General features: G+C 43.7%; 1 protein-coding gene across 1 annotated transcript in view; it reads left to right on the top strand.

The window, feature by feature from the left end:
• The window catches only part of UGDH (UDP-glucose 6-dehydrogenase), a 29,448-nt gene that overhangs the window by 3,917 nt on the left and 1,089 nt on the right, over positions 1-24,442 (top strand). Inside the window, exons 2-11 of the mRNA XM_040966084.1 lie at positions 5,250-5,418; positions 11,118-11,219; positions 15,189-15,389; positions 15,493-15,690; positions 16,064-16,211; positions 18,609-18,703; positions 21,143-21,273; positions 21,859-21,992; positions 22,377-22,468; positions 22,569-22,679. Of these exons, the coding sequence (XP_040822018.1) occupies positions 5,257-5,418; positions 11,118-11,219; positions 15,189-15,389; positions 15,493-15,690; positions 16,064-16,211; positions 18,609-18,703; positions 21,143-21,273; positions 21,859-21,992; positions 22,377-22,468; positions 22,569-22,679 (1,374 nt within the window). The 5' untranslated portion in view covers positions 5,250-5,256. The remainder of the gene's footprint in view (positions 1-5,249; positions 5,419-11,117; positions 11,220-15,188; positions 15,390-15,492; positions 15,691-16,063; positions 16,212-18,608; positions 18,704-21,142; positions 21,274-21,858; positions 21,993-22,376; positions 22,469-22,568; positions 22,680-24,442) is intronic.

The raw sequence follows: 24,442 nt of genomic DNA, 5'->3' as shown, positions 1-24,442 counted from the left end.
CACTTAAGAGCGCACAGTGTGGTAGTTCTGTAGGCTCATAGTTCAGAATGTGATCTTTACCTTGGCATATCTGGATTGCAGATTCCCTGCCTCTGCCCCATGAACCCAGATACAGCCAGATTTTAAATGTTGACTTAGGAGACTGGCAGATGGACTAGAAAAGAACTTGATTATTGCAGTAGGAAGATTTTGTTGAGGTCCTGGAATACAATAGCCCCTCAGTATCCACAAGGCATTTGTTGCAGGACCCCAAATCTGAGTATGCTCAAATCCCTTTCCTAAAATGGCGTAGTATTTGCATGTGACCTATGATAGCTTGTTGTATTCTTCTAAAATACTTAATAGTACTTAATACAATGTAAATGCTATGTAGGTGCTGAATTTGTTGTCTAGAGGACAGTGATGAGGGAGAAAGTCCATACATTACAAACAGTACAATCCTTTGTTCTCCATTTTGATCTGCAGTTGGTTGTGTCTGTGGGGGTTTGGGACCCCTGGGGACAGGGCTGACCGGCCTCATGTCTCCCATCCAGGCCATCCTGGCAGGATAGCTTCTAGGAATCCACATTCCTGAGGCAGTGTGCGATCAGAGCAGAGCCTCTTCTGAAATGCGTCGTCCTGGGATGAAAGGCTTTTCCTGCTCCCCTCTTCTCTGAAACCAGAAAGCCTTCTGACCTCCATCTTCTGATGCCACTCTTCTCTGGACAGTCCTCAAATGACTGTGTCAGATACTGCGTGCCTGTTTGTTCTGGACTCCCCCTTTCTGGTCTCCAACCTTATAATTCCCCTTTATGGTACATTTCCCCTCCCTCCTGCATCAATGCAGCTGTTTGGATTTTAGCTGAATTCACGTCATCGATTACTATGGTTACTTTCAGCTAGAATGCTTTAATTTTATTGAATTCTTGCACATGAGTTGTTATGGTGGTGATTTCCTGAGTGAGTAGTCGTACAAGAGCCACTTACAATTCAGACCCTTAGACCTCTCATTACTCAACATGTACATTTTTAAAAAAGATTTATTTTTTTATTGTGAAGTCTTATATATAGAGAGAGATTGGAGGAGATTCACTCCCCAAGTGACTGCAATGGCTGGAGCTGTGCTGATCTGAAGCCAAGAGCCAGGAGCGCTTCTGGGTCTCCCACGTGGGTGCAGGATCCCAAGGCTTTGAGCCATCCTTGACTGCTTTCCCAGGCCGTAAGCAGGGAGCTGGACAGGAAGCAGGGCTACTGGGATTAGAACCAGTGCCCATATGGGATCCTGGCGCATAAAGGCGAGGACTTTAGCCACTAGGCCATGGCGCTGTGCCCTCAACACCTACTTTTTGTTCCACTTGAGAGAGCTCTTTTTTTCTGTATGCATTCCTGTGTTTATCTTTATTATTCTTCCTTTTTCTTAAAAAAGTAATATGAGGGTCTGACACAGTAGCCTAATGGCTAAAGTCCTTGCCTTGCATGCTCTGGGATCCCATATGGGCACCAGTTCGTGTCCTGGCTGCTCCACTTCCCATCCAGCTCCCTGCTTGTAGCCTGGGAATGCAGTATAGGATGGCTCAAAGCCCTGGGACTCTGCATCCTCCTGGGAGACCTGGAAGAAGCTCCTGGTTCCTGGTTTAGGGTTGGCTTAGCTGCAGCTGTTGCAGTCACTTGAGGAGTAAACCAGTGGATGGAAGATCTTTTTCTCCTCCTCTCCTTCTCTTTGTAGATCTGACTTTCCAATAAAAATAAATATAGTAAAAAAAAAATAATTTGAGAGACAAGTATGTGTGTGTTTGTGTGTTCCATCTACTGAGTAATTCCTTCTAATGCTCAAAGCAGCTAGGATTGGGTCAGGCCAAACTCAGCAGTTCAGAACTCCACCTGGGCTTCCAATGTGGGTGACAGGAACCCAATTTAATTGAGTCATTAGCAGGATGACTGCGCATTAGCAGGAAACTGGATCAGAAGAGGTTCAAGAGTTGAACCTGGCACTCCAATGTGCAATGTGGGTGTCCCAAGGAACATTTTAAGAAATTATTTGTTATTTGAAAGGCATAGTGACAGAGAATAAAATGAGAAGGAGGGATGAATAGACAGAACGATCTTCCATTCACTGATTTGTTCCCCAAAATGTTTACAACAGTCCGGCTGCAGCCAAGAGCCAGGACCTCCATTTGAGTGCTTCACATGAGTGTCAGGAACCCAAGAATCTGGGCCGTACCTTGTAGGTGCATTAGCAGGAAACTGGATCGGCGGTAAAGTAACCAGGACTGGAGCTGGCACTCCGATAAGAGCTGCGGGCATCCCAATGGACAGTTCAACCTATATCACAGTGCCACCCTGCAAGTGGCATCTTTTTACAATATTGATTTACTTATTTGAAAAGGCAGAGTTATGAAAGTGAAAGGGAGAAACGGATTTTCCGTTCTGTGGCTTGCTCCACTTATGTGCACAGTGGCTGGGGCTGAGCCAGGAGTCAGGAGCTTCTTCCAGGTGCCCAAACTCTTGGGCCACTCTCTGCTGCTTTCCCAGGCCATTATCAAGGAACTGCATTAGAATCAGAGCAATCGGTATTTGAACTGGTACCCATATGGGAAGCTGGCATTGTAGATGGTGGCCTAAACTGCTGTGCCACAATGCCAGCTTAACAAGTGGCAAATTCCTGGGCCAAATGCTTGTCCCGTAACTTTTCTTTCTAGATCCTACCCGTTCTTTAGGCCAGCTCAGATTCCACATCTGCCTTGAAATTTTGTTATTTTTTTCCCACCCCCAGTAGAATCTTCATATGTATATCACTTAGAATATTCTTCAGTAGAACCACATGATTCCAAATTCTGTCTACTTTTATTTTATTGTTTCTTTTCATGGTTTTACAAAAGTCATTAGGAGTCAGACTCCATGGTTTTACATCTTCTAGCTATGACCACTAGCAGTCAGTGTATAATCCAAATTAGATGTTTACATCAGGAACTTTTGGGGGTTCATCAGCTCATTGCTATTATTGGGGAACATTGGTTGTTTAATACAGATCCTGATTGATGGTCACTGTGTGTGTTGTGTATCTTTTTCTGTAATGGGGATATGCTCCCAGACATTGTAATCAGAACAGCCCCCTGGGGTACCTTCTCTACTCCATCTAGCTGATAAGTTCTTAAACTATCTAGGTACCATTTTCTTTCTCTTGGGAATCCATTAATGTCTTGGATTAGGTGATATCTGAGGTCACAGTAAGGACTGAAATTCTAAATCAGTCTAACAGTTGTTTACATTGTAATGAAACACACATTCACATGTGTAGATTCATTTTTAGCGCAAGTCAGTTTACCTAATAGCTCTTGAAAAACCTAACAAAATCTATGTGCATAGCTTTGTTAACTACACAAATTACTTTTCTTTAACAGGACCATGATTGTTTTTATTGAAGTTTAACAAAATTTAAACTTTTTGCCCAGTACCACAATTGAAGTCAAATTATGCATGGAGGAAATGTCTTTATAATTTTGTACTGCTGTAACAGAATCTCTTGGGCTAGATGATTTACAATGAAGGTAAATATATTGACTCAAGGGGCCAGAAGTTGGCAAGTCCAAGATCACGGAGGCAGCATCTGGCAAAGGTTTTCCTGCTTTGTCATCCTATGACGGAAGAGCAGAGAGGGCAAGAGAGAGCAAGGAGCTGAACCTGTGGCCTCCAGCCCTTTTATAATCAGGTTCAACCCATCCATGAGGGTGGTGTCTTCATGATCTAAGCGTGACCCATTTGGTCCCACTTCCCAACACTATCACATTGGGGTTAAGTTCCAACATACACTCTTTTGAGGAATCTTTCAAACCACAGCAGGAAATTTAAGCTCAGGAGATTTAATTTTATGGGAATTATCTTGACACCTATGATATCAGTCTAAACTTATTATAGCATTCACCTTTGCACAGTAGCGTTTATTTAAACAAGAATTGTACTAATGTGTTTGTCCTGGCACTGTCCAGGGACTTTGTCCCTCAGCTAGGAAAGTTACCTTGGAGTATTAGAGAGTTAAGCAAAGTCTTCTTTTGCAAGAAGGTTTTCTAAATATTAAGTTTTAGGGCAGACATTTGACCTAGCAATTAAGACATCAATTGCATCCCTTCTGGGAGCAATTGTGTGTGATGCCTAGCTCTGGCTATGGATTCCAGCTGACTGCAATAGTCATGACTCAACTAATTTTTTTTTTTACAGATTTATTTATTTTTGGGCCTGGCGTCGTGGCCTAGTGGCTAAAGTCTTCACCTTGAACACGCCAGATCCCATATGGGCGCCGGTTCTAACCCCAGCAGCTCCACTTCCCATCTAGCTCCCTGCTTGTGGCCTGGGAAAGCACTCGAGGACGGCCCAAAGCTTTAGGACCCTGCACCTAGAGACACCTGGAGGAGGTTCCTGGCTCCTGGCTTTGGATCAGCACAGCACCAGCTGTTGCGGTCATTTGGGGAGTGACTCATTGGATGGAAGATCTTCCTCTCTGTCTCTCCACCTCTCTGTATATCTGATTTTGCAATAAAAAAATAAATAAATCTTTACAAAAACAAATTTATTTATTTTTATTAGAAAGGCAGATTTACAAAGAGGAGGAGATACAGAGAGGAAGATCTTCCATCCATTGATTCACTCCCCAAGTGGCCACAACAGCCGGAGCTGAGCCAATCCAAAGCCAGGAATCAGGAGCCTCTTCTGGGTCTCCCATGCGGGTGCGGGGTCCCAAGGCTTTAGCCATCCTCAACTGCTTTCTCAGGACACGAACAGGGAGCTGAATGGGAAGCAGGGCCGCTGGGATTAGAGCCAGAGACCTTATAGGATTCTGGGGCATGCAAGGTGGAGGACTTTAACCACTAGGCTATCACGCTGAGCCCTTTAGTAATTGGGTTCTTATCACTCATGTAAGAGACAGCAAGTTTTCACTTTGAGGGCATTTGGAGAATAAGCTAATGGATACGAGGTCTTTCTTTCTCTCCTTGTTACATAAATAACATTTAAAATAACTGTCAAGTCATTGTAATTTTTCTTCAGTAGTATGAGCTACTGTAAATGATTTTTTCCATACATTTCATGCTGTTGTAGACAAGCAAGGCTGAGTCAAGCAGTTGGAATGTTATTTTTTGTCACTATTTTCATAATTCCTGTGAATGAACATATGAAATCTTTCTGGGTATCAGTCACGCTGGTGCTTTTTGTAATATGTGGATAAATATGAAGTGTAGTTTCTTTATACTGGAACAGGCTTGCTGTTTTCCTTCTAGTACAATCATGGTTGAAATTAAGAAGATCTGTTGCATCGGTGCGGGCTACGTCGGAGGGCCCACGTGTAGCGTCATCGCTCAGATGTGCCCTGAGATCAGGGTCACTGTTGTTGACGTCAACGAGTCAAGAATCAATGCATGGAATTCTCCGACACTCCCTATTTATGAGGTAGGGGTATTAAGCAATTGTGTTCTTATACTGTTTGATGTCTTACAGTTCTCGGTTAAATAATTTAAATGTAGTGTCAATCTTAAAATGTATGATTGCAGCGAAGTGACTCAATGAATAGAATCTGGATACAAACGCTCTAGACAGTAAATCACAAATATTACCAGGTGTGTCCAGGAAATCAACTGCACGGAAGTAGAGCGGAGTATCAGTAATGGTTGTCCTCGTACAGTGCGGTAGAGGATAATTTTCTTCCACATTTCATTTTTCTGTTAATATGGTTACCACAGGATCACAGGATGGATTACTTTTCTTATATCAGGTCAACTTTAGATGGAGAAGTGGTATCTTACCTCTCTAAGTGTCATAAATTTATTTAGCTGAAATTTCAAAATTGCTTATGAATTGAGGGAATTTATAATTAGGAAAAAGAATGCTCCTCGCTTGCCTTGGGCCATCCAGGCCCCCATTTTTTTATGACTTTATTGTAAAGTAGGTTTACGCTATTATGGATTTGAAACCCAACATGAAAGCCTCTGAAAAACTGATGGGAGCATTTTTAAAATCTAACATTAATATAGTCTTTTTACCTTTCATAAAAGCTTGGTAGAAGGAATGCTGAACCTGATTCTATTCATGCTTACCTACATCACACAAGATGTAGGATTTTTTGTTTTAAGTAAAGCTCATGTGGCCATTCAGTGTTACAACATTACTCAATATCTGAATCATTTAGAACTAAAAAGAAAACCTTTGTTCCTGTGATTACCTTGTCCCTTTACCTTTCCTCTGTGCTTTGGCCCTTTGCAAGATGATCTGCTTGGGTTTGTCCTTTAAATACCTTTGTATTATAGTGTTCTGTTTCTAGGTAAAACATTATACCTTATTTGGTTTTGGGGGAAAAAATTTTTTTAAAGACTTTAGACAGGTAACTTCATAGAGAGTTTGTAATTCTGATGTCTGTAAAATGGCTGCAAATCAACGGAAGCCTTGTAAGCAAGGTGAGGTCTAAGCTTTCAGGACCCTGCCTGCAGAATGTGCTAGTCTTCAGAAAGGACACTTGGGGTTAGCAGTGGGGTAGAGTGGGTTAAGACACCAGCATCCCATATAAGCATCCTTTTGGCTCCTGGTCACCCTGCTTCCTGGCTAGTTCACTGCTGATGTACCTGGGAAATAGCAGAAGATAACCCAAATTCTTGGACTCTTTCCGCCCACATAGGAGACCAGGGTGCATGCCCAGGCTCTGCCCTTGTGGCTATTTGGGGAATTAATCTGCAGCTGGAAGGTCTCTCCCTCTTCCTCCTCCTCTCCCTCTCTAATTCTGACTTTCACATAAGTAAAACAAATTATCAGAATAGTTAAAATTAGTATCACTGATAGTATCAAGTATTATCAACACTGTAGATAGGTATTTATTCACTGCTCATACGAATGTATAATCTATGACCCAACATTCACATTCTTTGATTCCTACCCAGCAGAAATGCAAACTGCCTGTTCATCAGCAGGAGTGATTATGTAAATTATGACATAATTCTGAAATAAAATACTATGCTGTGTTGGAAATAAAGTTCTGATCAAAGTAATGTTGCCAGACACAAAAAAATGTGTACTCAGTGATTCCATTTTTATAAAATTCAAAAATGGGCAAGTGAATCTGTGATGGTAGAATTCAGCCTGGATTTGGGGAATAGTTGTCGAGGGGTGTCTCTGATCCACTGTTGGTATTCTCTGACACATCGCACCAGTTACCAAGAAAACTGTTCTGCTTCATTTCCACTTCCCTTCTCGTGGCTCTCGGAGGCCGAGGTGATGGTTTGGGTTCTTGAGTCCTCCTCATTCTTGTAGAAGAACTCATGGGAATTCTTGTCTCCTGGTTTCTGCCTGACCCAGCCCCAGCTGCCGTGGGCATTTGGGGAGTGAACTGATAAATGGAAAATCTCTCTCTCTGTTTTTTCCTCTCTCTCTTTATCACTTTGCATTTCAAATAAATAAATATTTTAAAAAATAAATAAAACTCAAGCACATAAGTAGGGCATATGTTTGACCCGGTGTTCCACACTGGAATACCTGGGTTGGATTCCTGACTGTGAGCCAGCAGACAAGGCCTCTCTCTGGCTTGCTTTCTTTTGCAGTCAACTTTTCTGTACTTTTCTGTGCCTCTAAAAACAAACAAAGCAGAACAGTAGCTACTTAAAAAGAGTTTGTCTCTTCTTTCAGTAAAATGGGAGATAATTGTACTCCAATACAAAATTTCAGTTACTTTACAAAAAGTACCATGTAAGTTCTAAATATACATTACAATAATTAAATAAATAAGAGACTGAGTAAGTGATAGAATCTATTTTACTTTTGTTTATTACTTCTGTGTCCATTTTGGAGATCTGCAGATATCCCATTGATTTTAATAGAATTATATACATATCCATTTTTACGTGTTATACATACTTAATCTTTGCATTGCTTTGATTAAATATAAGACCGAACGAAATCTTCCTTTCAGAATCTGTAACTTTTTCATTTTTCTAGAACTAGTCAAAAAAGGCCAAGAAAACCTGATACCATATTTATGATAGTAAAGGTTGATATATTTTTTGCTGGTCCTAGTGTATATTTTAATCAGACTGATAGAAATCTCAATTTTATACTTCCTTCAGCTGCATAAAACCTCAAAACCATGAAGAGAAATGTGGTCCCCCCCCCCCCAAGATAAAATTCTAGATGAAAAACCCCAAACTAGCTCTTACTCTGCTACATAGGTTGTTTTCTAGGTGTGGGCCTTCGGCTTAGTGTTAAGACGCCCTTGTCCCACTGGGAGGGCCTCGGTTAGAGTCTCAGCCCCGCACCGATTGTGATCTGCTTACAGTACAGCCTCTAGGCGCATTTTGAAGTGAACTAGCTAGTGAAGTTCTCCCTTCCTCTCTCTGCCTATACACCTCTCAAGTCAATCACTCACTATTTTTTTGAAGATTTATTATTATTATTTTTGGAAGAAAGAGGCAGACACACTCACACACGCATACACAGAGTCTCTTCCATTCACTGGACCATTCCTCAAATGGCTGCAATGCAGTGCCAGGCGGAAGCCAGAAACCTGGAGCTTTTTCTGGGTCTCCCAGATTGGGTTTTGTTTGGAACGCAAGTGCTTGGGCCGTCTTCTGCTGCTTTCACAGGCACATCAGCAGGAAGCTGGGTCAAAAGTGGAGCAGCTGAGCCTCAAAGCGGTTCCCATATGACAAGTTGGTGTTGCAGGTGGTGGCTTAACTGACTGTGCCACAATGCCATCTCAGTCATTAATGTTTAGAAAGATAATTCTTGAAACATTCATATTTACATATTATTGAAAGCTTCTTCCTCAGAAAGAGGTTTAAGCAATTTGGCTGGTTTTTCTTTTTCTTCTATTATTATCAATATAAAAACAGAGGTAATCGTGCAATGAATCTTTATGTGCCTGTTTCTGCAGCTAAACATGAGAAGTGCCGCTTCCCAACTGATACCATCCTGATTACTTATAACTGTATCCACAAAGCTTTGTTTTTGTATCCCTAAAAGGCAACTCTTTTTAAAATATATCAACATGTCAACATATTACTACTAAGAAACTATTAAAAAGAATTTGTTGGTTCAAGAATTAGATATTCTTTTTTTTAAAAAAGATTTTATTTTCATTACAAAGTCAGATATACAGAGAGGAGAAGAGACAAAGAGGAAGATCTTCCGTTCAATGATTCACAACAGCTGGTGCTGAGCCAGTCTGAAACCAGGAGCCAGGAACCTCCTCCAGGTCTCCCACACGGGTGCAGGGTCCCAAAGCTTTGGGCCGTCCTCAACTGCTTTCCCAGGCCACAGCAGGGAGCTGGATGGGAAGTGGAGCTGCCGGGATTAGAACCGGCGCCCATATGGGATCCTGGGCGTGTTCAAGGCAAGGACTTTAGCCACTAGGCCACGGCACCGGGCCCAAGAATTAGATATTCTTTGAGGCTGGTATCTTGGTGCAGTAGATGAAGCTGCTGCTAGGGCTGCCAGCATCCCACTTCAGAGCACCACTTCAAGTCCTAATTGCTCTGCTTCTGATCCAGCTCCTGCTGATGCAGCTGGGAACCAGCAGAGGATGGCCCACTGGCTTGGGTTCTGTACCTACATGGAACACCCAGCATGAACTCCTGACCCCTGGTTTCAGCCTGGCCCAGCCCTGACGGTTGCACCTGCTTGGGGAGTGAAGCAGGATGGAAGCACTCCCTCTTCTAGCTCTCCCTCTCTGTCGCTCTTTCCGATACATTAAAAATAAGAAAGAATTATAAACATTCTTACCTCCAGAGCAATTTTGAATTAGACTCCGAAAAGATCTACACATCACAATAAATTTGTATTACTTTTAAAACTATTTTTAAAATGTCTATTATTTTGTTTGAAAGGCAGAGTAATGAGAGGGAGAGACAGAGAGGTCCTCACATCTGCTGATTCACCCACCAGATGGCCACAACAGCTGGGGCTGGGTATGCCCAAAGCCAGGCGACAGGTCTTCCATGTGGGTGTGGGGGCCAAACACTTGCTCTGTCCTCTGCTGCTCTTTCCAGACTATTAACAAGGAGCTGGATTGAAAGTGGAACAGGCAGGACTTCACTGGCACCTGTTCATATGGGATGCTGGTTTTGCAGGCAGTAGCTTTACCCACTAAGTCACAGTGCTAGGCTTGACTATGATTTTTAAATCATATACACACACATATATATATACATGTATATGTGTATATATATATACATATATATATTTCAAATATATAGACATAAATATATTTGAAAGTTAGAGTTGTAGAAAGGGAGAGACAAAGGACTGGGCCCGGCCAAAGCTAGGAGCCAGGAGCTTAATCCAGGTCTTCCACATGCACGACAGGGGCCCAAGTGCTTTAACCGTCTTGCTCTGTTTTGCCAGGTTGTTAGTAGGGAGTTGTAGCAGAGCTGGCGCAGCCTAGACAAGAGCTGGGACCCATGTGGAAAACCAGTGGCAGCTTTACCCATTGTGATATAAAGCCGGCGCCTTTTAAGCCTATATTTTAATCTCCTTTTTTCTTCCCCCATTTCCCGCCTTCAGTTTATTGTTTGGTTAAACCAGTTTGTCTTCTAGAAATTTTCAGCATGGAGTTTTCTCATTACATCCCCTTGAGGTTGTAATAGTTGTTAATTGGCATTGCATCTTTCATTAATTAATGTTTACATAAATGTGTCCCCAGTTAAATTGTGTGAGAAGAAGCAATCCAACATTTTCAGTATGCATTTCTTACGGTATTTATGTATGTTTGAAATAAATGCTGACTTTCACAACTTGTTAAATGTCCTGGCTTACTGGGAGTAACAAAAAAAATCTGTGCTCATAATGACAGTGCACAATCATATTTGTTCAAAGTCACAGAAGGATTAGAATTTTCTGAAGATGGGGTTGATACTTGCGTTAATCGTTAACTCTTATGAAACAGCCCATGGCAAACAATGACGGAGCAGGAGGTGAGCTGCTGTGATTGTGCAAGCTCGGTTCTGCTCCAGTCAGTCATGTTACATAACGTGAACCTAGCAGGCATGATCCTGGTTTCCCACAAACCTGAACCTTTACGTTACAACACACCCTTCTCCTTTTACAAATATTATGCTGGACTTTATCTCATGTGACCAATAAGCTGTCTCTCCAACTCTTTCTCTTTCTAGCCAGGACTGAAAGAAGTGGTAGAATCTTGTCGAGGAAAAAATCTCTTTTTTTCTACCAACATTGATGAAGCCATCCAAGAAGCTGATCTTGTGTTTATCTCAGTGAGTATTTTCCTTTGCTGGGTGAATTTGAATGAATCCTTGTCTATGCAAAAGTGTACTTCAATCACAAGTCTGTCAGCATCAACCCACAACATGCTTTGTGAAGAACTGTCCATGTGAGGTTTTTTAAATTTTTATTTATTTAGGAGGCTGAGAGAGAGAAAGTAAGTGTGTGTGTGTGTGTGTGTGTGTGTGTGTGTGTGTGTGTGTGAAAGAGAGTATAAGAAAGAGAGATATCTCCCAACCAAAGATGTCTGGTTTATTCCTCAAATGCCTGGAACATCAGGGACTGAGTGAAACCACAACCGGGAGCTAAGAACTCAACTCAGGTCTCCCATGTGAGTAGCCGAAACTCACCTACATAAGCCGTCGCTTGCTGTCTCCCATGGTGTGTATTCGCAGGAAGCCAGGAGCAGAGCCGAGACTTGAACCCAGGCATTCTGACACAGGATGTGGGCATCTCAGCCAGTGTCTGAACCAACAGGCCAAATGCCCAACACTACAGTTGAATTTTGGTTGTCACTTTGTCCAGCAAATTCACCAAATCCTGTAATCAAACATACCATTTCAAGTCGGTGACCAAGGTAACTCAGAAAGTTCTAAGTTGAGACATAAATCTAGGTCATGCTGACAATATGTGAGCAAATGTGATGATAGTATATATATGTGTGTGTGTGTGTGTGTATTTCACATTCATTTCATCATTTCTTGTTTCTGCTGGTAAGCAAAAATAAGAGAAAAAGAATCAATTTGCAGATTGGGGCTAGTGCCATGGTGCATCAGGCTAATTCTCTCATCCCTTATGAGTGCTTGTTTGAGTCCTAACTGCTCCTCTTCCAATCAAGCTCCCTGCAAATGTGCCTTAGAAGTCACCTGCACCTGCTTGGGAGAACCAGCAGAAGCTCTGGGCTCCTGGCTCCTGGCTTTAGACCTATGCAGCTCTGGCTATTGTGGCCATTTGGGGAGTGGACCTGCAGACTGAAGATCTTTTTATCTCTCCTTCTCTCTGTAATTCTGTGTTTCAAATAAAAATTTAGAAAGTTTTTTTTTTTTTTTGCAACTCTATAGGCATCCTTTCTGTCTAAATGAATTATGTTCCAAAAGTCATTTGAAATTATTTGCAACCTGCAGTATTGGTTAGATTATCTTGCTAATACTGACAGCTTCAACTCATAATATGGCTGAGCTATGCTTTAATAATTAAAAATAACAGCAACAGAGCCAACACTTGGAATTAAACTCCAGTAATGCAGTATTTGAACTAAAATAACTGTGGCTGTGTAGTAACCATCCAGTCATTTTGGAGATAGTGGCTCAGCTGTCACCATCTGGCAGCTAAACTTGGGTGTTTTACAATGCAAGACATTTCATGCCTTAGGAACAAAGCTGGGAAGTCAGTGGTGTGGAGTTGGTATGAAAGACACACCATGGGTCCACAGAGGTGGGTGCTGTCGAGTTTATAATGTATATTGTGAATGATTATGCATTGTTGAGTAGAAGGATGCTTTGTGAGTGGTGAGCGGAGCAGTGCCGTGAGGACAGCATTGTGAACTGTGCCAGAGTGGTCAGGAAGTGAGTGCTGAAGCAGTGTTTGGAAGTTAGCCTGTGTTTTAAGCCGCCTCAGTCACTTCAGAGAAACTGATGCAGTGTCTGTAACTCGCCTACTCATCCTCTAAACTTGCAGAAAGTTAGGGTGGGGCCTACAATGAGGCAATATTTCGAATAGCTAAGATACTTGAGAAAATCTGAAAGTTATACCATAGCCAACTTGTAGATGACCACAGTGTCTGGTGGGATTCATGTACTTGTGTGTAGAAGGAACACAGTGTGATTAGGGAACTCTAAAAAAAAAAAAAAAGGACATTTAACAGTTGTTCTCAGGCAGTAGAGTTTTATGTGAAGGTCAGGCACAAACAGCTGGTTTTATACGTGCCCGTCTGCTGAGCCAGACTGAAGTATGCTGAATCTTTCCAAGCTATCTTTTTTTTTGAGTGCCTTTCAGGTTAATTTATTGCTGTGTCACTCAACTTTTCCTCATATAAAACACCAAGTTTATACTGGAAAATGAAGACAGTGATAGAATGACTACTATTTTACCTCTTTTCATGGTGGCTCCAACACAAAACCTAACTTGAATTTACAGGTTTGGAAAAAAAGAAATAATAATCCAGGGCAGGTCTTACCTCTCCCTCCCTACCCCGGATTATTTTAAAGCCAGTCGCAGGCAAGAATTGCGTGGTAGGAGTCTGGCATCAGTTACCTTCAAGCTCCTCTGCCAGTGAAGCTGTCTGCTCCCTCTCCAGCTCTCACCGTGGTCCACTCCCTCCATCTGCCCTCTGTGGCCCAGCCCACCCCAGCTTCATCTGAGTCTTGTGCTAAGTCACTCCTTGCATATAAACAACTTTTTTGCTTTTATGTCTCAGCACAGTCTTCTGGTTTTAATTTACTTTGGCGTGGTCCCTTTATGTAGTTTCCCATGAAGTCATCAAGAAGAGGGAATTGGAGCTGAACACTGTTGGTTCACAAATAATTGCCATTCCTCTGGAAGTTGAGATTTTTTTCAGAGTGCTTTAATTTTTGTCAAGGCTTTACAACACCCGTGTGTTAGTTTTTAGAGAATTCTTTCCCCTCACTTTCCAATGAGGTCACTGAGGCAGCCATTTTCCCAAGGCTACCTTCTGCAACCAATCCAAGGCTTGATGTTTAGACCTTGGCTCAGAATCTAATTTTTTTTTCTATTTGAGTGCATTTGTCTGTATGGTGTTCTGTATCCTGAAGTTGCCAGATTTTGTCTGACTATAATGAGGTGATAAAAACAAAATAGCATTTATCACTGAATCTTTTTTTTTGAAAGTCAGATTTATAAAGAAAAGGAGAGACAGAAAGATCTGGCCACTGGTTTATTTCCCAACTGGCCACAACAGCCAGTGCTGAGTTGATCCAAAGCCAGGAACCTAGAGCTTCTTCTGGGTCTTCCATGTAGGTGCAGGGTTCTGAGGTTTTGGGTAGACCTTGACTGCTTTCCCAGGCCACAGGCAGGGAGCTGGATGGGCGGTAGAGCAGCCAGGATATGAATCAGCACCCATATGGGATCATGGTGCATGCAAGGCAAGGACTTTAGCATTAGATACTGCACTGGGCCCCTATCATTGATTCTATAACGATTTTTGCAAGATGCTAACACAAGTGCTATTTTTTAAAAAAAAGAGTGAGAAAATAGTATAAAATTGATTTTTAAAAAACGCAGTAGTATGGACTGGTGTAGTGACATATCAAGTTAATCCTCTGCCTGCAGCAATGGCATCCCGTAAGGGTTTATGACCTGACTTCTGATCCAGCTCCCTGTTTATGGCCTGGGAAGGCAGAGGAGAACGGCCCAAGTCTTTGGGCCCCTGAAGCCACGTAGAAGATCCAAACAAAGCTCCTGGCTCCTGGTTCTACTAACTCTGCTCCGGCCACTGCAGCCATTTGGGGAGTGATTGGGGAGCCTTTGGGGAGTGGGTGGAAGATCTCTTTCTTCTTTCTCTCTCTGTCTTTCCTTTTCACTGTAAATCTGCCTTCCAAATAAAAATAAATAAATCCTAAGTGAAAGAAAAGAACACAGCATCATATTTACAGTAATAATAAGAAGAAAAAACATTTAATTATAAACTATGAATTCCTCTCTATTGAAAATACATCTGTGTCTCCAGGGATTACCTTGGAACCTATCTACCGTGATATCTGGCACATATGAAGCAGGTTCACACAAAATTTTTTATGAAGAGTTCCTCAGAAGCTTCAGGTTATTTCTTCTGGTGGTTATACCTGTGACATATATCATTTTTGTGGAACTAAGCAACTGAGGGTTAAGTCAGGGCCACTGATGGGTGGTCAGCTTCTCAGTGGCCTGGCTGATGGATCGTCCACAACGTGGTTTGCAGTCACTGAGTGTCTCCTAGCTGTTCTTTGTCTCTCATACTCTACCAGGTTAACACACCAACAAAAACTTACGGGATGGGGAAAGGCCGGGCGGCGGATCTGAAATACATCGAAGCTTGTGCTAGGCGCATCGTGCAGAACTCCAACGGGTACAAAATCGTGACTGAGAAAAGCACGGTCCCAGTGCGGGCAGCAGAAAGCATCCGGCGCATCTTTGACGCCAACACAAAACCCAACTTGAATTTGCAGGTATGAAACATCAGGAGTCCTTTAGTCTTGTTCTAATGCTATGAGTGGAATTCAACTGCACACTGATCGCAGCTTAACACCATCCTTTGCATGGGGATTCTAGGTGCTGTCCAACCCCGAGTTTTTGGCAGAGGGAACAGCCATCAAGGACCTGAAGAACCCAGATCGAGTGCTGATTGGAGGGGATGAAACTCCGGAGGGCCAGAGGGCTGTGCGGGCGCTGTGTGCTGTTTATGAGCACTGGGTCCCCAAGGAGAGGATCCTTACCACCAACACTTGGTCCTCAGAACTTTCCAAACTGGTGGGTACACAGCCTGGCATGCAGCTCTCCTTGAACCTAAAAGCCAAGGGTTTATTGCTGTAAAACATGATCAGCTGCTCAGCTAGCTTCTTTGTGTTAAGGAAAGAGCATGCTTTTTATTTTCCAACATTACATTCTTACACATTCAATTTATAACTTTTACAAGGAGGGGATCAAATGTCAAGGTATGAAATGTTATACAGAATTCTAAAGTTTTAACCAAATGCCAGAAAACATAGAAGGCATGTTACAATCACAATTTTTTAAAAACCCTATTCTACCTTTCTCAGTCAGTAGCATCAGTTCGTTGAAAGATAACACTGCCAGGTGATGCTGCTGCTCTCTGTGACTCAATGCCTCCTTCTCTTTGAAGACAGCAAATGCTTTCCTCGCCCAGCGAATCAGCAGCATCAACTCCATCAGTGCCCTGTGTGAAGCTACCGGCGCGGACGTGGAAGAGGTGGCGACCGCCATTGGCATGGACCAGAGAATTGGAAATAAATTCCTGAAGGCCAGCGTCGGTCAGTTGAAATTTTTCTCTACATAAAATGGATTCATTTAGCCGTGTCCTAATTTAAAAACAAATTTTTGTTTTTTACCTCATGTTCTTAAAACCAAAAAGACTATCATACATGTGGACTTGGACCTACGAAGGACTTTGTAATTAAGGCAGTAATTGCTTAATATTGTTAATAATTACTAGCTAATGAGCCAGCATTGTGTTATAGCAAGTTAAACTACCCCTTTCGACACATCCCCTACCAGAGCCTGGGTTCAGGCTTTGCTGTTCCAGTTCTGATCTAGCTCCCTGCTAATGGACCTGGGAACACAGCAGAAAGTGGCCAAGTCCATGGGCCCCTGCCACCCGGTGGAAGATCTGCCTCTACCCTGGCCAGTGCTAGCTCTTATGGCTGCCTGGGGAGTGAACCAGTGCATGAAGGATCCTTCTCTGTCAAACCTACATGCTTGCTTGCATACAAACATACACAGATAAGTCTGAGAAGACAATCCAGTGTGAGCAGAAGCAGACCAGAGCCTGTCCTGGTGCCTCGCTGAGGGGCAGGGCTTCAGTGGTCCCCAGCTCAGGGATTCTGGTTACTTTTCAGAGCAAAAATCCCCACAAATGAGGAAAACTGATTAGTCTTTCACAGATCAGGCTGTGGGTAGACATTCGAGTATTTCTGGGCCTGTATTTCTTTCCTATTATTGTTTCCCTGGCCTCCCCTTTTGACCTCATTCTTCTAGTTATCATTTAATAAAACTGAAGGCTTAGTTTGTACCAGGTTCTATTTCAGCGCTTTGTAATAATACATCTTATTTAATCTTTTTAACCTGATGGCAAGGTGCTGCTTTGACTTGTTATTCCTTTTTAGAGAAAATTCAGGCCCCAAGGAGGTTTCTTTGGAACTTTTTCAGGGTTTCTGATTGCAAAGGCCACACCATCCCTCCCTGCCCACTGTGTGGCACTAGAACCAGGGCCTCAGATTTGTTTTGGTTTGGAGGGAGTAAGGTTTTTGGTTAATTGGGCATAGTTAAATAGTTGCCATAGAGACTGTCCACAGAGGATGAAATATTTATGCTCCGGCCCTTTGCTGTGAAAGTTTGATGACCTTAAGAGATGTGAGCAGTTACACGGATAAAATGTTTTACAGAAGGGCATTGTGGAGTAGTAGATAAAGCCACCACTTGAATTGCCAGTGCCCCAAGCAGACCCATGGTTGGTCTCCTGGCTGCTCCAGTTCCCTACTAATGTTCTGGGAGGGCAGCAGAAGATGGTCCAAGTACATGAACTCTTACCACCCACATGGAAGACCTGGACAAACTCCTCACTCTTGGCTTGAGGCTGGCCAATGCTAGCTCTTGTGGCTCTTGGGGAATGAACTCGCAGATGGAAGATTCTCTCTGTCTCTTGACTTTCAAAATAAATAAATCTTTAGGGCCCGGCGTGATGGCACAGTGGTTAAGGTTCTCGCCTTGCATGCCCGGGATCCCATATGGGCGCCGGTTCTAATCCTGGTGGCCCCGCTTCCCATCCAGCTCCCTGCCTGTGGCCCAGGAAAGCAGTCAAGGACGGCCCAAGGCTTTGGGACCCTGCACCCGTGTGGGAGACCCGGAAGAGGCTCCTGGCTTCAAATCGGCATAGCATCGGCCGTTGCGCTCACTTGGGGAGTGAATCATCGGACGGAAGATCTTCCTCTCTGTCTCTCCTCTCTGTATATCTGCCTTTCCAATAAAAATGAAATAAATCTTAAAAAAAAAATGTCTTGGGCCTGGTGCATTGGCTTAGTGACTAAATTTTCCACTTCCAAGTGCCAGCATCCTATGAGGTCACTGCTGTGTGTCCCAGCTGCTCCCCTTCTCATCCAGCTCCCTGCTTGTGGCCTGGGAAAGCAGTATAGGATGGCCCAAAGTCTTGGGACCCTGCTCCCTGCATGGGAGACCTGGAAGAAGCTCCTGGCTTCAGATTGGCTCAACTCCAGCTGTTGCGGCCATTGGGCAGTGAACCAGTGGATGGAAGATCTTTCTGTCTCTCCTTTTCTCCGTAAATCTGATTTGCCTTTCTAAAAAAAAAAAGAAGAAGAATGTTTAAAAAAGGTCTTAAAAAATGATACCTTGTATCCCTGCTCTCCTTTCTGAATGCAGGCCCCAACATAACTATCTTCTTATCAGTGAATATATTGAACAGACTGGAAAAAAATCAAATGGAGTTTTAATGAAACTTTTGATAGAAAATTACAGTTGATGAGTTGCCTGTAATTTTCATACAGCTTATAAACTCACTTTTTCAAACACCTGAATTTTATTTAAAATCTTAGTACAAACTCTGATTCAGTATAAAAGAATTTGCCTATCACGTGATTCAGTTATCTGGTTTCTGTGTGGAAATTTCAGTTTGTTTTTTCTCTTTCTTTCCTCAGGTTTTGGTGGAAGCTGCTTCCAGAAAGATGTTCTGAACTTGGTTTATCTCTGTGAGGCACTGAATTTGCCGGAAGTGGCTCGTTACTGGCAGCAGGTATTAATCTTCCCAGTCAATAATGAAATCTGTTGAGTTTCTAGGTGGACATGTCAGCTGATCTGCAAAATGCTTTGGATATATTTATAACAGAAATATGTTTATACCAGGAACTGAAACATTATATTCAATTTGCTTATTTTGGATTCATTTTTGCAAGGTTCCTATGCTTTTTTTCTTTCTTTTTTTAAGACTTATTTTATTTTTATTGGAAAGTCAGATATACAGAGAGGAGGAGAGACAGAGAGGAAGATCTTCCATCTGTTGCTTCACTCCCCAAGTGGCTACAATCAGGAGCCAGGAGCCAGGAGCCTCTTCTGGGTCTCCCATGTGGGTGTAGATTCCCAAAGCTTTGGGCAGTCCTCAACGTCTTTCCCAGGCTGCAAGCAGGGAGCTGGATGGGAAGCAGGGCTGTCAGGATTAGAACCGGTGCCCATATGGGATCCCAGCACATGCAAGGCAAGGACTTTAACTGCTAGGCTACTGCACCTGGCCCCAAGACTGCTAAGTTTTTAATTAGCTTTCTTTTTTTCCCTACTAATACATTTCCGGAAAAGTTTCTGATATTTCAGTATTTTTTTTTATATTGTAACTAAATTTGCTCCCAAAAAACCTGTTATCCTTAATTATATCTCTTCTCTATTTTCAAAGGCATAAACTCAAAATAAAGGAAGAGGCTATATTATAATACTTAGTGATGGTTTGTATATTTAAAAAAAAAAAAAAGATTTATTTATTTATTGGGCCCGGCGGCGTGGCCTAGTGCCCATATGGGATCCCGGAGCGTTCAAGGCGAGGACTTTAGCCACTAGGTCACGCCGCTGGGCCCTGGTTTGTATCTTTTAGCATCATGTCTTTTCAGATAGCCACAAGGGTAAAATTAGAAATGAGCTCTTGGGAGCCCAGTGTAATGGCTCAATTGGCTAATTCTCATCTGAGCACCAAGATCCCATAGAAGTGCCGGTTCATCCCAGCTGCTCTACTTCCCATCCAGCTTCCTGCTTGTAGCCTGGGAAAGCAATCCCCTACGTGGGAAACCTGGAAGAAGCTCCTGGTTCCTGGCTTCAGACTGGCTTAGCTCCGGCTGTTGCAGCCACTTGCGTGAACCAGCAATTAGAAGAGCTTTCTCTCTGGAAATCTGCTTTTCTAATAAAAGTAAATAAATCTAAGAAAAATAAAAGCAACAAATGAGGTCTTGGACCAGTGCCATGGCATGGTAGGTTAAGCCTCCACCTATAAAACTGACATCCCATATGGGCAATGGTCCATGTCCCAGTTGCTCCACTTCCAAATAAAAAATATTTTAAAAGAGAGAGAAAGAAAGACATGTCTGCTGGGGAAGAGAGTTAATATTTACGGAGGGTTTGTCCTTTGCCCCTGCTATTTTGGACAATTTATGTGTAATGAATAATTTACCCAAGGGACTTCCCAATTATTTTCTTCCTGAATCAATCTCTCTCTCTCCCTCTCTTTCTCTCTCTCTCTCTCTATATATATATATATATAAATACATATATATGTATTTATATATATAAATACGTATATATATATTTTCTACTTCAGCAATAGATATGAGGAAGGGTCTCAGGCAAGGCCCTTTCGCCCATCCCCCAATGGAATACATACCCTCAGATGTATACTGTAACTAAATTTGCTCCCAAAAAACCTGTTTGTAATACATGTTACAAACTCAGAGCTGTGTGTCAGCCAATCACTGTGTGTGTAATGCAGGGGAAGGCCAGGATTCGTCGTCCTCGGGCCTGCTTCTTAACCCTGCAACCCCTGCTGGCGGTCAGTGTGTGATGGCTGGCCCTGGCTGCTTAGAGGCTCTGAAACAGGACTTCCCTCGTGCTCTCCTGTTCCCCGACCTCAGCTTTGCAGGTTGGGTCAGCAGCGACCCTTCTGGTCACAGCGGATTAAGATCTTGTCACTTATATGTGGTTTTAGGGCTCTTTCAAAGGTTTTCATGCTGTCCTTCCCATTTCCTACTCAAACACATTTGGGGAAATGTGGGTTGTGGGTGGACATTAGCTTACAAGAGAGTACTCTGGGGTCTGATTGCTTAAAGCCTTGCTTTACAAGGTTTAGCAAAGTCGCCCACAGAGAATGTTGGTCTATGCATGCTTATTAAGTGAGGCTGGCCTTAGAGCCAGGCCTTGGGCGTCCTCAGAGTTCAGAGTCGGCTGTGCTCTCTGTCGTTGCATCTCCTAGCCTGCTGCTTGGAAGATCAGGAAGGCTTTAAAGAAAGGGTGTGTGTGTGTGTGTGTGTACCCTTTTCTTTCTAAGTCTAGATGCCTAGGTGTTTTGTTAAACTCGGCCTCTTTTTAATATGTTGGCCTGTATTCATAAAGTAACACTCACCATAAAACTTGGAGCGATGTGTGTCCCAAACTGCACCTAGTGGGACTGAACCTTGTGCAATTGTCCATGGGATTTCAGGTCATCGACATGAATGACTACCAGAGAAGGAGGTTTGCGTCCCGGATCATCGATAGTCTGTTCAATACAGTCACGGATAAGAAGATAGCCATTTTGGGATTTGCATTCAAAAAGGACACCGGGGATACGAGGTAACAGTTCTTCAGAACATTTCAAGCCCTTTGAGGGTGTGTTAATTCATCATTTTACCCTGATGTGCTTGACTGGAGGGTGTGTGTGCCAGGGGTGGGGGAAGACCGACGCATGCTGGAGCAGGCATTTGGCTGAAGCACAGGTGTTTGGCTTGGTGTTGAAGACATGGTTTGGGAGCCATGTCCCTTCTGGGAACCCTGGGGGTGGTCCTGATGCTGCTTCCAGTTCTAGTTTCCTGCTGAAGAAACACTGCGAGGCAGCAGTAGTTAGGTCCCTGCCACCGCAGGAGCCCAGGACCGAGTGCCTGACTCTCTGCTGAGAGCAGCTGGGGAGAACCAGCAGATGGTAAATGCCTGCCTGCCTCCCTCTACCTCTAAATAAGAAATGCGTCTGTGTATACATCTATGCGCATATATGTATATATTTACACATGTAGTATTAGCAATATATACATCAAGTATAATAATCTTAACTCCTTACTATTCAGCAGTGTAGGTAAAATCTCACCTATCATTAAAAATACCTGGTATTACAATATATTGCCATGTAAAGCTAAACATTGCTGACTTTTTTCTTGGTTTCAGAGAATCCTCCAGTATATATATTAGCAAATATTTAATGGATGAAGGTGCACACCTCCATATATATGATCCCAAAGTGCCCAGGGAACAAATAGTCGTGGATCTTTCTCATCCGGGTGTCTCTGAGGACGACCAAGGTAAATCTTTATGTTTCCTGCAACGTTCTGAGTGACAGACACCGGACTCCTCTGACTGTGCAGTCTATACCGCTTGCACCATGGGGTTCCCTCTTCTCAGCCTCATTGCTCTAAAATGAAAGACTTAGGTATTCTGTGTCCTTAACTTTGATTTGATGTGATCAGTGACTTGGTCAGTCTTCAGATTTTTTTCCCTCAACATACTCCACAAAACCTCAAGGAGAGATTTCAGGAAGATGCCCTTGGGGCAAGGTTTGGGGAGTCAGCCAGACACCCCCTTTTGTACTTCCACCAGACGCTTAAGTCCTCCTGCACCCTAAAGTTAAAATGACTGCTTTCAAATGATCCCTTTTCTCACTCTGGTTTCTGTTGTTGCTGCCATAGTTACCCGACTCGTGACCATTTCCAAGGACCCATATGATGCATGTGACGGTGCCCATGCGGTTGTAATTTGCACCGAGTGGGACATGTTCAAGGTGAGGCAGCAGAAATGATATGCAGGAAAATTCTGGAAGTGTTTCCGTATCATTGTTTTCATGTGTGTATGCCAATCCTTCCTGCGGGATGTCTTTGCAGGAACTGGATTATGAACGCATTCATAAGAAGATGCTGAAGCCCGCCTTCATCTTCGACGGACGGCGGGTCCTGGACGGGCTCCACGACGAACTGCAGGCCATTGGCTTCCAGGTAATCACTGTCCTGGAGTGTTGGCTCGTTCTTCTGTGAACTTTAGAATTTTCATGGTTTTCTCCCTTGGCAGTTCCATAACTGTGGGCCAGCCCGTCCCTGGGAAAGCTCTGTGGTATTTTTGTGGCTGTTGCACCTTGTTCCTGAACATGTCATCTAGAGGTCATTCGTTCAGTGTTGGTTTGCCCTCCCGCGGTATCAGGGCCATCGGGCGCCTTTCCTGCAGGAGCAGAAGGTGCCTTCTTCCCTCAAATCACAAAGACCAAGTCGGAAAAAATGCGAGTGTTTTGAAAATGTCGGGTGGAATATAGTTGTCATAGGCCATAGTGTCATTGTTGCTGATTATCATTCCAGCGGACCCTGGTGTCTTCTCTAACCCCAAAGGTGAGAGATAGTGCGGGGCTGTGGGGGTGACTGAGGCACGCCCTGCCCCCCACCTGGGGAGGAGCCACCCCCCACAGCTCGGGGTGGCCAGAGGAGAGGGCCTTGGCCGCCAGCTCGTGTTCATCCCACTCCTCGGAAGGCTCAGCCCTGCCTGTGCTGTGAGAGGCCTGAATGAGGAGCCAGGAAACCGCAGGGACTTCCAGAGGGACAGGCCCTCTTCTCTCCCCACACCGGTCAGCTGTGGGATGCCTGGAAAGCCGGCGGGAGCCTCTGCCCACAACCTTCACTTCTGTGCAAGGAGGGTCTCCAGGGCATTCGGAAGGGGCTGTTTGTCCATTAGCTCAGAGCAGTGTGGAAGGCTGGGGAGGATACAGAACCACGCCAGAGATGGCTGGGACTGAGAGCACCACACGAGTGGAGCAGTAGTGGCTAGCCGCCCAAGCACCTGCCTGGCACCAGCTGGCCTAAAAAATCCCAGTTAGGCCTTCCCTGCTCTGCAGACCCCTGAGAGCTGCTGAAGACCCTTGGGGTTCACACCTCAGTGCCCACTGCTGCACTGTGAGAGAGTTCCTGCAGCAGGGGTCCGACGCATCCCTGTCTGTGGACACTCCCATCCAGGACCCTGGTCACCACTGCAGCTCAGAAATGTTGTTTTAAAAGGCTGTTTGTGAAACACATCTTGTCCTGTTCTTGTTCCACTCATCTAATATAATTTTAAGTCACTTAGTGTTTTGAGATATGAGTCAGAATCAAATATTAATTTATTAATCCAAAAGTCATAGGAAAATTCAGTGGTGCATTTCTCTCTGCGAAGAGGAGAGTGAATCTTACAACTGTGCAAGAAGTCACGTCTTTGATGAGAGGATTGATGATTTGGAATAAAAGAGGTGTCTGGACAGCCGGAATTCTCACTTATTCCAGCTGATGTGTCTTATGCTGAGCACTTCATCTAGCTTAGTCCTTACCACAGCCCCTCGAGGTGGGTGGTCACAACACCTCGTCCAAGTGGCCCTGAGCTTTCAGGGGGAGATGGATGTGGATCAGAATTCGGATCAGGAACATTCACACTGAAGCCCAGACCGGTGCACACTGTGCTACTACAGTTTCTGCAAGTTTGAAATGAATATGAAAATACAACACGAGGGAGCCTGCAAACTAACTGGAACGTGGTCATGTGTGCTGCCAAGTGCCGCAGTGGGTGCAGCTGTGCAGTGTGCGAGGGGACTGGGTGTGGGGAACGGCAGGAGTGTGACTCGATTTGTGTGTACGGTGAAACTCAAGATCTCGCATAGCATCCCAGTCAACTGAGAAACCCTCCATTACACTGCATTATACAATTCTTACATTTGTGTACTGTAAGTAATAATAGTTCTCTTTCC

The sequence above is a fragment of the Ochotona curzoniae genome, unplaced genomic scaffold (genome assembly GCF_017591425.1).
Source record: "Ochotona curzoniae isolate NIBS_2020 unplaced genomic scaffold, NIBS_Ocur_1.0 scaffold_4505, whole genome shotgun sequence".
NCBI lineage: Eukaryota > Metazoa > Chordata > Mammalia > Lagomorpha > Ochotonidae > Ochotona > Ochotona curzoniae.
The sequence above is the reverse complement of the archived record's forward strand: the minus strand, read 5'-3'. Positions and strand labels throughout refer to the sequence as shown.